The sequence below is a fragment of the Hemitrygon akajei genome, chromosome 4 (genome assembly GCF_048418815.1).
Source record: "Hemitrygon akajei chromosome 4, sHemAka1.3, whole genome shotgun sequence".
Classification (NCBI taxonomy): Eukaryota; Metazoa; Chordata; class Chondrichthyes; order Myliobatiformes; family Dasyatidae; genus Hemitrygon; species Hemitrygon akajei.
This window is the reverse complement of record NC_133127.1, coordinates 125080354-125095025: the sequence shown is the minus strand read 5'-3', so window position 1 is coordinate 125095025 and position 14672 is coordinate 125080354. Positions and strand designations below refer to the sequence as shown.

The following is a 14672-nucleotide window of genomic DNA, read 5'->3' as shown; positions in this document are numbered from 1 at the left end:
TTGCATAATGTACAGGAAGAGTGGATTAATTGACCCTGTATTAAAGGAACTGGGTGATTTTACAGGTGTGCAGCCCATACAGTTTGTGTTGTACAGATCCAAAAAAAATAACCACAAGTTTAGTGTCCTTGCAGTGCGCATGAAATACTGGAGAAACTCAGCAGGCCAGGCAGCATCTGCAGAAAAAAGCACAGTTGACTTTTGGGCCAAAACCCTTCGAGCACTAAGGATTGTGAATGTACAGATGGGATCAGAGTGACAAGGAGTGAAAGTAAATTGACACATTAATCATGCCTTTTCTTCCCTGACCCATATAGTTATCGACTGTCTATTGGCATATAACATTCACAAGCTGTTGTAAAATAGAGGGTGACATCTTTGAGGAAAGTTCCTGAGCATATGGAAATGCAAATAAATGAAAATAATTAAGTCAGGTACAAGTCCTTTAGAAAATGGGTGAAAGGTTTATACAGTTATACATGGCATTTCAAAGTCACCATGGGTGCAGCTCAATTTGAACAAAATACAGTCTGGGAAGTTCTTAAATCAAATGTTATCCTCTCAAGGAGGCATAGTTTTATATGGTTTTCCAACTTCAAATCTTATTGATGTGAAGTTACCCTTTGTAACAGTTAAAATTGTGTTTGATCGCTTGGAATTTAATTCAGAATATAACTTGGGAACATTTAAAAAATTGTATTAAACACTGATAGAACAGACCATAGAGTAGAATTAAGCTGAAGCAGATCAGAGTGAAAACTCAGATTTCAGTAGTTTATGGCTAGTGGGGTTTTATCTTGAAATTAAGTACTCTTGAATCAGAATCAGGTTTATTATCACTCACATGTTGTGAAATTAGTTTTTCTGTGGCAGCAGTACAATGCAATGCATAAAATATGCCATAAATTACAATAAGAAATGTATACACAGTGGCCAGTTTATTAGATACACCTGAACACTGCTCATTAATGACTAATGCTTGTTAATCTAATTAAGCAGTCACATGGCAGCAACTCAATGCATGATCAAGAGATTCAGTTGTGCAGTCCAAACATCAGAATGAGGAAGAAATGTGATCTAAAGACTGACCGTAGAATGATTGCTGGTGCCAAACAGGGTGGTTTGTGTACCTCCGAAACTACTGATCTCTTGGGATTTTCACACAAGTCTCTAGAGTTTATAGAGAATGGTGCAAGAACCAAAAACCTTCCAGTGAACAGAAGTTCTGTGGCGAAAATGGTCTTGTTAATGAGAGAGGACTGAGAAGAATAGCCAGACTAGTTTAAGCTGTCAGGAAGGCAACAGTAACTCAAATAAACATGAGTTACAACAGTGGTGTGCAGAAGAGCATCTCAGAACGTACAACACGTTGAGTCTTGAAATAGGTGGCTATAGCTGCAGAAGACCATGAACATATGCTCAGAGACCATTTTTTTGGTACAGGAGGTACCTAATAAGGTGGCTACTGAAAGTATATTAATTAGTGCATTGGGGTTGTGTTTATGGTTTTTAGAATCTGATGGAGGGGAAGAAGCAGTCCCTAAAATGTTGAGTGTATGTGTTCAGACTCCAGTATTTACTACCCTGACGGTACTAACAGGAAGAAGGTGTGTCCTGAGTGGTAAGGATCCTTAATGATGGATGTGGGCTGCGTTTTTGAGGAATTACCTTTGACGATGTTGTGATGGTGGGGTGATCAGTGCCAATGATGGAGCTGGCTGAGTTTAAAATCTGTAGCTTTATACGAACCTGTGCATTGGGCCCTCCGTACTAAATGCTGTTGCAACTACCGTAGATGTCGGATTATAAGCCGCTACTTTTTTCCCACATTTTGAACAGCTTTGAACACTGCGGCCTTTACTACGGTGCGGCTAATGCATGATTTTTTTTCATGCCGCCAAAAACATTTTGCCTCGTAACAGTAGACCAATAAAATTGATGAATAGTTCACAGAGGTCCAATGAAATTGTACGATAAATCAAGCGCACTTTCACAATTAAATTATTGTAAATCAGTCATTTGTACTCACCCTCATCAACATGGAAAACACTCGAAGAAAAGCATTGTGCTGCCTTTATGGCAGTTATTTAGTTTATAATATTTTCGCTTAGTAATTCATTTGTTAGTATTTTCTAGTTAAATTTAGAAGTACTACATCCCAGGATACTATGACGTCACATCCGGTTTCGCCGTGTCTTGTGGGAAATACCGGTTTGCGATAAACGGGAAGGTGGGGGCATTAGACCCGAGCGAGAACGCTGCTTTTAAGTTAAAGGCGATCAATAACTTTTCCTGGTAGGCTGCAGTATATATTTTTTTTACCAGTCGTTAGGAGATATTGGAATGTATACGCAACGTAATTTGTGTGTTACCGATACGTATGTATATTTAAAAGTAGCCGTGTTACAGGCACGGTTCGAAAAAAAGCATTTGCAATATGTATTTGTTTATGTTACCATATGGATTTAATTAAAAGTTAAAAAATCCTCACGTGTAATATCTTTCTGTGTAAATATCTCATATTACAACGTGGGACACCTGCGGCCTAAAATCCGGTGCGGCTTGTACAAGTACAAAATTGATTTTCTTTCTAAAATTAGAGCCAGCGGCTTTTAATCAGGTGCGCTCTGTAGTGCGAAATCTACAGTAGTTAGAATAATTTCCACCGTACATCTTCAGAGATTTTCTGGAGTCTTTGGTGACATTCCAAATCTCCTCAAAACTCTGTATGAAATATGACTACTGTCATTCCTCCTTTGACATACATTCTTTATTGATCTCAAGGGAAATTGGGTTTTGTTACATTCGCACCAACCAACAATAGTGTAGAAATATAGCAATATAAAACCATAAATAAATAATAATGAGTAAATTATTCCAAGTGGAAATAAGTCCAGGACCAACCTATTTGCTCAGGGTGTCTAACACTCCGAGGGAGGAGTTGTAAAGTTTGATGGCCACAGGCAGGACTGACTTCCTATGACGCTCAGTGTTGCATCTCGGTGGAATGTCATTGCATCAATATAATGGGCCCAGGACAGACCTTCAGAGATGTTGACACCAAGGAACGTGAAACTACTCACTTTTTCCACTGCTGACCCCTTGATGAGGACTGATGTGTTTCCTCGACTTCCCCTTCCTGACGTTCACAATCAATTCCTTGGTTTTACTGACATTGAGTGCAAGGTTGTTGTGACAGCACTGAAGCAGCTGATTTCTCTCACTCTTCTGTGCCTTCTCATCACCATCTAGATTTTGCTGAGAGCAGTTGTGTCATCAATGAATTTATGGATGGCGTTTGTTCTGTGCCTAATGACACAGTCATGGGTGTAGCAAGAGTAGAGCACCTTGCCAAGCATGCCTCCTTGAGGTACACCCGTGTTGATTGTCGGCAAGAAGGAGATTTTATTTCTGATTCGCATTGATTGTGATCTCCCAATGAGGAAGCCAGTGATTCAATTGCAGAGGCCCAGGTTTTGAAGCTTGTTAATTAATACTCAGGGGATGATGTTGTTGAATACCGAGCAATAATCAATAGACAGCAACCTGATGTAAATATTGCTGCTGCTCAGGTACAAGAAAGGTACTGTGTTCAAGGAATAGTAAATTGTTCCACAGAGTCAAAGTTATGCCTTAGTAGATTGTTAGTGAATTGATTGCTGGGATGGGCATGTATATTTACAAGTTATGTCTTGTTTTTAGGGATAAAAAGGAAACACAGGATGTTTTACTGTTGGTAATAATATCACAAAGTGATCAATCAACCTCAAATAAAAGTTATTTCATGACAATGAGAAATTATGGTTGATACAATTGAGTGCAGGTACTGGAATCTGGAGCAACATACAAAGTGCTGGAAGAACTCAAATGTGTCAGGCAGCACCAGGAGAGGGAAGTGGACAGTAACACTTTCGGTTGGACCTTTTCATCTAGCAGTTCCCAACCAGTAAACCCTCAGGGCAGTTTCTTTCCTTCTGGAAAATAGACTAACTAGTTCCCCTCCATTGATTCTTTTCTCTGACTGACAAGATTTGTGTTTGCTCTCAACACCTCTTTTGGAGGCTGCCACATTTTCCAAACCAAAGGTGTAGTCTTGGGCACTAGCATGACCCCCAGTTGTGCCTGCCCTTTTTTTGCCTGCATGGAGCAATGCATTTTCCAAACCAACATCGGCACTTATGCTACGTTGAAGAATGAATTTGTGCAGCTTCCTACACCTTTGTGGAGCTTGTCCAGTTCATCAACTTTGTTGGTAGCCCAGATGAAGGGTTTTGGAAAAAAGCTCAGCTGTCCATTTCCCTGTAGCTGCTGCCTGACTCAGTGAGTACCTCCAGTGCGTGAAGAATTATTATTGTTTGTCATTTTATGAAAAATCCTGAAGCACTTGGTTTCCAGCCCATTGTAAACATGTAGGCAGGGAAGGTGAAGACACCAGACCTCCATTAATTCCTGTTGGTAGTTAATACTGAACTGGGTGCGTGCAAGAGTGTTGAACAGGTTGGATTTGAATGCTATTAGATTGAATTAGAGGCTAAAATGATCGTGTTCTGGATGTGAAAATCAATTTTGAACTCTATTTAGATTTAATACTCAATGTGGAGTTGAATCATTTGCTTTCATCTTAAAAATTAACAAAAGAAGTAAGTTGGATTTGGTGTAATTGAAGGAGATTATGGTGAGGCTCAAAGTAATTGTTTATGACTGATGTAATGATGGATCTTTTTATGGTTCATTTAGAAATAAAAGACAGTCTGGTATAATAGTATTGGTTCAGGAACTGAGAATGGTGCAGTTCAATAAAATAGGAGCATGCCAAAACTGACTTTGTATCTGCCAGTCATGATGGTGTAAATGATAGATGTGAACCTGTGAACAAATAAATTTGGGTGAAGAGTAGACCATTCAATTTTTCAAGCTGATGTCACCATGATTGTCATGCTCAATGTTGAGTTGAATTATTTGCTTCCATCTTAAAAAATAACAAAAAAATGAGTTGGATTTGGTGCCAGTTATCTGGCGGGGGATGGGAACCAGAGTGATAGTGCTGAAGATGATATGGTTGGTTTACAAACAGAGGCAATGTGTAGTGAGGAGAGACTGTTGATAGGGCAATATAGCAGTCAACAGGATGAGTTGCAACTTAAAAGACAGACAAAATCAAAAAGGGTGAATACAGGACTGAAGGTCTTATATTTGAATGCAGGCAGTATACGGAATAAGGTAGATGAGCTCGTAGCAGAGTTACAGATTAGCATGTGTGATGTTGTAGGCATCACTGAATCATGCTTGAAAGAAGATTATAGCTGGGAACTTAACACCCAAGGATACACAGTGTATCGAAAGAACAAACAGCAAGGCAGTGAGGGTGGTATTGCTCTGTTGGTAAACAATGAAATCAAATTGTTAGAAAGAGGTGACATAGGGTCGGAAGGTGCTAAATCACTGTGAATAGAGTTAAGGAACTGCAAAAGTAAAAAGACCCTGTTGGGAGTTATATACAAATCCCCAAACAATAATTAGTATATAGTTTATAAATTACAATGGGAGATAGAAAATGCATGCCAAAAAGGCAATGTTACAATAGTTATGGGGGATTTCAATATGCAGGTAGAGTTGGAAAATCAGGTTGGTGCTGGATTCTGAGAGGGGGTATTTCTAGAATGCCTACAAGATGGCATTTAGAGCAGCTCGTGGTTGAGCCCACTAGGAGGATCAGCTATTCTGGATTAGGTGTTGTGTAACAAACTGGAATTGATTGGAGAGCTTAAGGTAAAAGTAGCATTAGGGGAAAGTTATCATAATATGATTGAATTTACCCTGAAATTTGAGAAGGAAAAGATAAGGTCAGATGTATTAATATTGCAGTGGAGTAAAGGGAATTACAGAAGCATGAGGGAGGACTTGGCCAGAATTGATTGGAAAAGAACACTGGCAGGGATGACAGTAGGGTAGCAATGGCCGGAAATTTTGGAAACAATTCGGAAGACCCAGGATATATACATCCCAAAGAGGAAGAAGTATTCCAAAGGCGGGATGACAGAACCGTCACTAAAAAACGAAGTCAAAGCCAATATAAAAGTCAAACAGAGGGCACATATTAGAGAAAAAAGTGGGAGGTTAGAAGATCGGGAAGCTTTTAAAAACCAACAGAAAGCATCTAAAAAAAGTCATTAAAAAGGTAAAGATAGAATATGAAAGTAAGCTCGCCAATAATATTAAAGAGGATACCAAAAGCTTCTTCAGATACATAAAGTGAAGGTGAGAGTGGATATTGGGCTGCAGAACAATGATGCTGGAGAGGGAGTAATGGGGGACAAGGAAATGGTGGATGAACTGAATAAGTATTTTGCATCACTGTGGAACACACTGGCAGTATGGTGGAAGTTCATAACCCCTAACACCTGAACTTCCACCATACTGCTGTTTTTTTCCACATTGATGACTGATGCAAAATGCTTCAGTCAGTCTGCAATTTCCTTAACAAGTTTAACAGGCTACAAGCCCATGGTATTACAGGAAAGATTCCAGCATGGATAAAGCAGTAGCTGATTGGTGGGATGTAAAGAATGGGAATGAAGGGAATCTGTTCTGGTTGGTTGTCAGTGACTGGTGGTGTTCCACAGGGATCTATTTTGGGATCGATTCTTTTTACGTTATGTATCAGTGATTTGGATGATAGAATCAATGGCTTTGTTGCAAAATTTGCAGATGATATGAAAATAGGTGGAGGGGCAAGTAGTTTTGAGGTAGTAGAGAGGTTACAGAAGGACTTAGATTTGGAGAATTGGCCAATAAGTGGCTGATGGAATAGAGTGCTGGGAAGTGCATGGTCATGCACTTTGGTATAAGAATTGAAAGAATTGACTATTTTCTAAATGGAGAGAAAATGCAAAAGAACTGAGGAGCAAAGGGATTCGGGAGTCTGTTCAGGATTCTCTGCAGGTTACTTTTCAGGTTGAGTCTGTGGTGAGGAAGGCAGATGCTATGCTAGCATTCATTTGAAGAGGACTTGAAACAGATGAAGGCTGGAAATTGTAGCTGAGAGGAAAATTGGATCAGCCATGTTGAAATAGTGGAGCAGACTCGATGGGCCAAATGGCCTAATTCTGCTCCTATGTCTTGTGTAGGTTGTGGTCTCATAAATGCATTAAATAAGCTCATCACCTTTTGTAATCAATTTCCATAGAAACGTGATGACATGATGCAAACGTTCTGAATTAATTGCTCTTTTTGCCTTATGCAAGTCATGCCTAAGCACACAGATGCCTCTGCAGCTCAAACATGTGCAGTGTCTTGCCACTGAGATTAAATTGTTTAGTTTTCTTCACTAAAATGGATACATTCTGATTTTCTTATTTTATACACTTATTTGCTACATCTTTATCACTTTTTATACAAATGATGTAGTTCAAAGCACTTTACAATGGGATAAAGCACATACCTGAAAATAAAAAACAAAGCTATGTTAGTTAAAAGCAAGGTTAAATAAATAGGCTTTGAGCTGGCATTTAAAAGTGTCAACTGAGTCTGTATCCCTCATAGTTTTAGGCATTGCATTCCAAAGTTTAGGAGTGTAATTCAAATAAACTGACCTGCCAATTATTTTTTGGGGAGATTGTTTAAATTTACGAGGCTGGTGGAAGAACACCTGAGAACTCGAGCACTATTTTAAAACAAAAGCCATTCTGTGATGTACTCTGGTTCTAGACCATTGAGACCTTTAAAACAAGAAAGAGAATTTTAAATGATAGAGGAAACCAATGCAGTGCATTTGGACAGGAATGATATGCTCCTGGTTTTAGTGGCTCTGAATGAGATGATGTTTGTTAGTAGATTACTTTGGAAGGCCAGTAAAAAAATGCTTTTCAGTAATTTAGTCCATTTGACATAAGGCGTGAATTAGTTTTTCAGCATAATTATGTGACAGAAACAGAAGTGCAATATTTCTGAAGTGTAGAAGTGCTGCTCTGGTGGCTTTCTTTCCGTGGAATTTAAAATTCAAATCTGAATCAAGTATAACACCTAGGCTTGTTGCATCTGATTTTTACAATGGGAGCAAGTTCCCCTTGAGAGATATATTTGACCTCTTGCAGACCTTGGGGTCAAGGATGATACTCTCACTCCAGTTTTGCGGGTTCCATATTGGCTAATGAAGCCAATGTGGGAGCTGGAAACATTTTCACAGATGAGGCAGTATGTGGCAGTGTGGATGAGTTGGTAGTTTGTGAGGTGTGGTATACTACTCTCACAACTTATACAGAACCTCTGTGCTCCCAGTGCTTGAATTTAAGGCTCGCAATGTAATCCTGAATACTTCTTTCATCACTTCAGACAGTCATATCTTTGATATTCCCAGGAGTTAGTGGGAATTTTGCATTTCTTCAAGCACAGTCTTTCTTTCTGTATGACTGATAATGTAGCAAAGGTTTTGAGCCAGAAACATTGAGCTTTAAATACCATTTTCCTCAAGTAATGAAAGACCAAAGCTGGTATTTTACTTTACTTTTACTTTACTTTATTGTCACAGTGATATTTGTTTCTGCGCTTCGTGCTCCCTGAAGTACAAATTAAAGTAAATATAATAAAAATTTAAATTATAAATCATAATTAGAAAATAGAAAAGGGGAAGTAAGGTAGTGCAAGTCAGGTCCAGATATTTTGAAGTTGGTTCTAAATTACATGACAATGACAGTCTTCGGCTACATCCACACCAGACCGTATAATTTTGAAAACGCTGGCTTCGAGTAAAAACGATAGGCGTCCACACTATGCGTTTTTGAAAATATCTCTATCCACACTGAAACGGAGATTTCAGCGAATCTCCTGCTCCTGCGCATGTGCAGAACACATCTACGGAAAACAAGCGACATGTCTGGTGTCGAATCTCACTGTAAAAGTGCGCGTTTGTGTAGTTACAGACTAGAAAAACTTAAAACGACAGACAGCTGTTGGCTCTCGCACAGGAGAACTTAAAACTAAAAAACAAATACTGAAGCGTACGGAGGCAACCGACAGGGAGTTCACGGACAGATTGACCCGGCTGACGACGAACATTGAAAAACTGACTAACTCTGTTGCATTAATAAAGCACCTTGTTATATGTATAAAACATGTCTGCATCAATGTTATCTTGTATTTCCATACAATGTTACATTGGGCTGTTACACATCTATTGTCAGAGAAGTACTTGCATAAATAGGTAAACCAACTTCATACGAGCAAGGTCAGAAAACAGGACAAAGTAAGTACAGTATACTTATTTATTCAGTAAGTTATAGGTCAAAGTATTTAGTGAGTGCATTTCTAATTCTTCCGGCTTCAGTTTCTTTGCCGTCTGTTCTGAAATTGTTAGGTTGCGTTCAAGAAAACAATGAAATAGCGCGCTGCCGTCTGATAGCGTTTTCAAAAGTCTCCGGTTACCCCGTCCACTCTGATCTGCCCGAGCAGCGTTTTCAAAAATACCACCCTGGAAATTGTTTCTGAAAAGCTCTGGTTTCGGGGGAAAAAAACACCGTTTTAGTGTGGATGGAGGGTAAAAACGAAGAGAAAAAGCTTCAGTTACGGATTTATCCAGCATAGTGTGGATGTAGCCTTCATGAATACATGGCCCCTGAGGTATGGGAGGTGGCCCACATTTTCTAGGGCTTCGCTGTAAAATTTAGTTGAGAAGAAATGTGTTTCAGCAGATGCAAGTTGGTGTAGCTTTGTCTTGCTGATATTGAACGCAAGCTCTATCCTTTCATATATTTCTGTGTAGGGGCTCTTGATGGGTTTGAGTTTAGTCTTTGGTCATTGAAGCTACATATTGCAAGGCCCATAGACTTTAACTGTTTCTCTCATACCTTCAGCTCTACTGTTTGAGGTAAGAGCTTGAGGTCTGGGCAAAACATCTGTTCAGAAATATAGTGAACATTTTGTTAATCTGGAATGTCAAATATTTCAGATTACATTGCAGTGGATCCCTTGGGCTGATGTCACTTTTTATGTATTTATGGCCATTCTAGAACCATTTGTTTATTGCGGTTTTATTGATGTACTACCTTCAGTTCTAAGTAGTTAGAATAACCATCTGCTCCTAATAAATATAAACAATCATATGAAAATTAAGTTAAGTGCAAAGAAATACAGTTTTTTTCATTGTGGTTATTTGTGTAAAGCAGTCTCAGGCCACAAACTTCATATTCATTCGTAAATTGATGCTTTACCTAATTTATGCCTCATTCCTAATTTTTGAATATAGGTACTAATGTAGTAAATATATAAGTAATAAATTTTGAGTCACCTTCTAACTGTAAATATTTTAACTCACATCTAGGTGGCATGTATGCAACTCATAAATGCACTTGTGACCACTCCTGATGATTTAGATTTGAGAATGCACATTCGTAATGAGTTTGCACGCTGTGGTCTGAAAGATCTACTTCAAGTAAGAGCAATCTAAGTTATTACTTCTTTGTAATAAACTGTATTGTTATACATTATTGAGTCAGTGCACGTTTTCATTATGAAGATTTTGTCCATGGTGTTAAGTGGAACTACTTTTGTGCTATGGGATAGAATCCAAGGCAGTAAGCATCACCAGATGAACATCTGTTAAGTACAGTAGATTATCTGCAGTAACAATACTGTTTACATTGAAATTTGCAGCCTCATGGTTTGACAGTGAAAATAATGTTATTATTATTGTCATTGATGAGGTGACAAACCCTGGTTCAATGAGCATATTGTTATTTTTATATTGTTATTCGCAATGAACCCTGGTTCATCGCTATTGCAGAAACTGCCTCCACCCTCTCCAAGCCTGGTTTGGGATGGGTAGCAAATGCTGACGTTGCAGGAAAGCCCATGTGAAATAACAAGAACACAAACTTGATAAATTGCTATGAAAAATTGTTGACTCGTTCTTGAAATTTTGAGCTTTCCTTGTACCCAGTCCAGAACCACACTTTTTTATAGTTCCTGAAATTATATGATTTATCTCTTAAGTTAAAATGCATTACTTTTTCTCACTTGCTTTCCACAGGAGTTAGCATTAATTGAAAATGATGCATTGGATATTCAGCTGAAAGTATTTAATGAGCACAAAGAAGAAGATATGGTTGAGTTTTCACATCGGCTGGGAGATATTCAATCTGAATTAGAATATCCTTTTAATAGTAAAACATTTCCATGATTGTTCTATAAAGTGCCACATTTATTGTATGAGTAAAAATAACTGGATAATAATATTAATAATTTAGTTTGCATTGTAACTTGCGTGTCTAAACTCATCTGCTGGCTGCTTCAGAAATTGCTTGTCTGTTTCCAAAGCAAATCTCTTAAGTACCTACCCACTGTGAACCAGCAGCTGCATTACTAATCGTTACTGTTGAGAAAAAGCATCCTGTAGGAATGCATCTGTGTGGTTCAAAAGGATACAGAATTTTGAGTTTTGAGCAATGCTGGCTCTCGGTAATGTAGGTGTTGCCTGTATTCCAGATTTTACCATTACACAATTAATGCAAAAGTCACAAATAAAGCCAGAACTGAGATTCAGTAATTTGATAAAGAAGAGGTTTTGGAAGAATCATGCACATTAATTTTATAGCAGATTGACAGTAACGGCACAGGTCTTCTATTATTAAAATTTTTTATGTTGTTAGAAGCCTTCTCTACAGTGCAAATCAATAGCTGGACAAAATGCTGTAGAGGTGGTGTATTGCTTTTACAAACCAGTTTCTAAATTTTTATCCATTGTGCTTTTAAAAATGTAGTGAATATACAGTCATTTATTATTCTGTAATATATTTTCCCTTCACTTCAGTTGTACTGACATAAATGATGTGTATAGTCTGCTATCTAACACAGTGAAGGACACGGAAGCTGAAAGTTACTTCCTTTCCATTCTTCAACACATGTTGTTAATCAGGAATGACTATTTTGTCAGGTAAGTTTTTAATTTTGCTGTTATGTCTGGATTTGCTGCACTTGCCTGTCATCAGTTTACATAATGTGTAAATGTACACCAAAGATGCTGGAAAACTACATTGCACATTTGGTAGCATCTGTGGGCAGATGAACAATTCCTCCAAATGAAAATTCTGTGCATCTTCTTACGAGATATGTGGCGCATTCTTTATTTCATTTCTGCTCATGTCCCATCTCTTTCTGTTACATTAGAGACCATTGATGCAACTTTCACCTCTTAGACAGGACTCAAAGGTTTCATCACGTACTGGCTTCTACTTGGCCTCACTTTTATACTGTCTGGACTCTCTCTTCTGTTTCTTGTTTTTCTTTCTTCATTTTAAGGGATAGATATAAGATCACCTGAAGACCTGCCTGTGGACTGCTAGTACCTATAAGCTTTAAGTAGGTCGTAAGAGGACATGGAAGATCAAAACATGACTTATGCTGAATAAGTCAAGAGGGAAATCACTGACATCTATTAGATTTAGTTGTAACTTGCAGAATTTATAAGGGCAGGCCAGTTGACATGGTCTATTTGGACTTTAAAACCATTTTTTGAACTTTAAAACCATTTTTTGGTAAGGTATCACACAAATCTATTGAACAAAATTATAGTGCACTGTTTGGGTGTTGTATACTATCATGATTCAAGAATTGTTTAATAGACAAAAATTAGAATTGGAATAAAAAGGTTATTTTTAGTTTAGGTGGCTGTGACTTGTAGTGGTTGTGATTGGGGGTGCTGATGTTGTCAATATATGTTAATGATATTGTGCCATCTTTTTTTCAGCTACCATTAGGCAGGAAGTACAGAAACCAGAAATCCCACACCACTAGGTTCAAGGGCAGCTTCTTTCCTTCAACCCCTCTTTCCTCTTTCTTTGAAATTTAAAATCCTTTCATAAATCCTTGACTGTCCAAATTCAGATGAAAGCTCATCTATCTAAATGGTTATCTCTGGTTTCCTCATATTCAGATGCTACTTGACCTATTGGGCATTTGCAGCATTTTCCGTTTAATGCAGATGTACCTCCCTCTAACTCGCATAAATCTGTCGAGTTTGGAAACTAAATGGTTTTAAGTTCCTCCTTGATTGGGAAGAAGAAACTGAATAATTTACAAATTTTGATTTTGTGAGGTTGCTTTACTGATGTGGATTTTCACTGAATTTGAGAAACTTAAAGTTATTGAGGTAATTTAAATGGCTTTGCTACCATAGCAGTTGCTGCACTAATGTTTTGCTAATTACCCCAAGACAGCATCAAATCTGCATACAGAACCTTTCTTGCATTTTAGGCAGAAGTCATTTAATCAATTAACCCATTTGGGAGATTGCTATGGGAGCAAAATTAGTTTCTATGTGCCTTTTCTCCATATACTGTCTGCTCTCTCCTTTCTCTGCATCTTTTATTCCTCTCTCCCTCCCAAAAAAAACCACATACACACTCTGACTCTTATATGTATCCTCATAGCTTAACACCCGTGCTCTCAAACTTTCTCCTAGGCATGTATTCTGTTTTCAAGTACAGTGGATTCAGGTTAATTGGGACACATTGGGACCAGTACATTTTAGCCCAATTAAGCAGCTGACCATGGAAATAGTTCCATGGAAATAGTTGAAAGGTATCACAAAGGCAAACTGCCATTTAACTGAGAAACAAAGTATGCATTTAAATGAAATATAGAACACTACCAATGCAGTACTATAAAACTGTATTAGTTCCTAACAATTATTGATGGAGGAATTCATCTGCATGTACACTGCTGTCTTTTGATTGGCTGTAAATGAACAAAATCAGTGCAGACACCTAGTGCAGATAATTGACTGCCTTCAATGTCTTTCTGCATAAAGTCAAAATAAAAAAAAACACAATTATCAAAAGTCACTGCTTTTTAAATTGCTATCCGTCAGCCTAAATGGATAACATAACATAAGCACACACAACTGATGCTGGTTCTTTTGATTGAGTGCAAATGAACAAAATCAGTGCAGACACCGAGTGTAGCTAATATATTGCCTTCCTGCATAAAGTCAAAATCAAAACAAAACAATCAGAAATCACTGCTTTTTGAATCAGCATCTGTCAACCCAAATGGATAACATAACACAAGCACATGCAACTGATGCTATTTAAAAACTGTTTAACAGCCACACAAGTGCACTCGACTGACGCTAGTTAGAAACTTTTCGGCAACAGTCTCCTATGCCAATTAAGCTGTGTCGTGTCCCAAATAAATAAAAGAAATACCGGCTATTTTCTTGATGACTTTTTTCTTTAAGAGTTGTCCCAAATAAGCTGCTGTCCCGATTAACTGATGGCCTATTTAAACTGGAATCCACATTTCATTTCCTGGTCTGGAATCCCTATTCAAATGAACAGCAATTCTGTTCCAATGTCAGATAGGATGCCACAGTGTTATGCTGAGCAATGGTGCTTTGTAACACCTAAACAGTGGAAAGTCCAGGACTTCTGTACTTGCACTATCAAACAACAATAATTTGCTAATGGATCTGGAATGCTGAATCTGTCATTAAATCTGCTGCTGAATTCTACAAGGAGTTGAACAGGAGATCAGTTTGGAAAAGATTCTCAACTAATAACCTGGTGATTTCAGAATGGACTATGATTTAGAAGTTTAGTTGCAAATAATTAAAACCATAAAATCAAAATACTTAACATCTTTTTAAATCAACTTCATCTTTAGTTTTAAAAAAATTTTAA

General features: G+C 37.9%; 1 protein-coding gene across 1 annotated transcript in view; it reads left to right on the top strand.

Moving 5' to 3' along the window:
• Positions 1–14672, top strand: part of LOC140726616 (protein diaphanous homolog 3-like) — a 567224-nt gene that overhangs the window by 200270 nt on the left and 352282 nt on the right. Inside the window, exons 10-12 of the mRNA XM_073043216.1 lie at positions 10316–10426; positions 11024–11142; positions 11810–11926. Coding sequence (XP_072899317.1) covers positions 10316–10426; positions 11024–11142; positions 11810–11926 — 347 coding nt within the window. The remainder of the gene's footprint in view (positions 1–10315; positions 10427–11023; positions 11143–11809; positions 11927–14672) is intronic.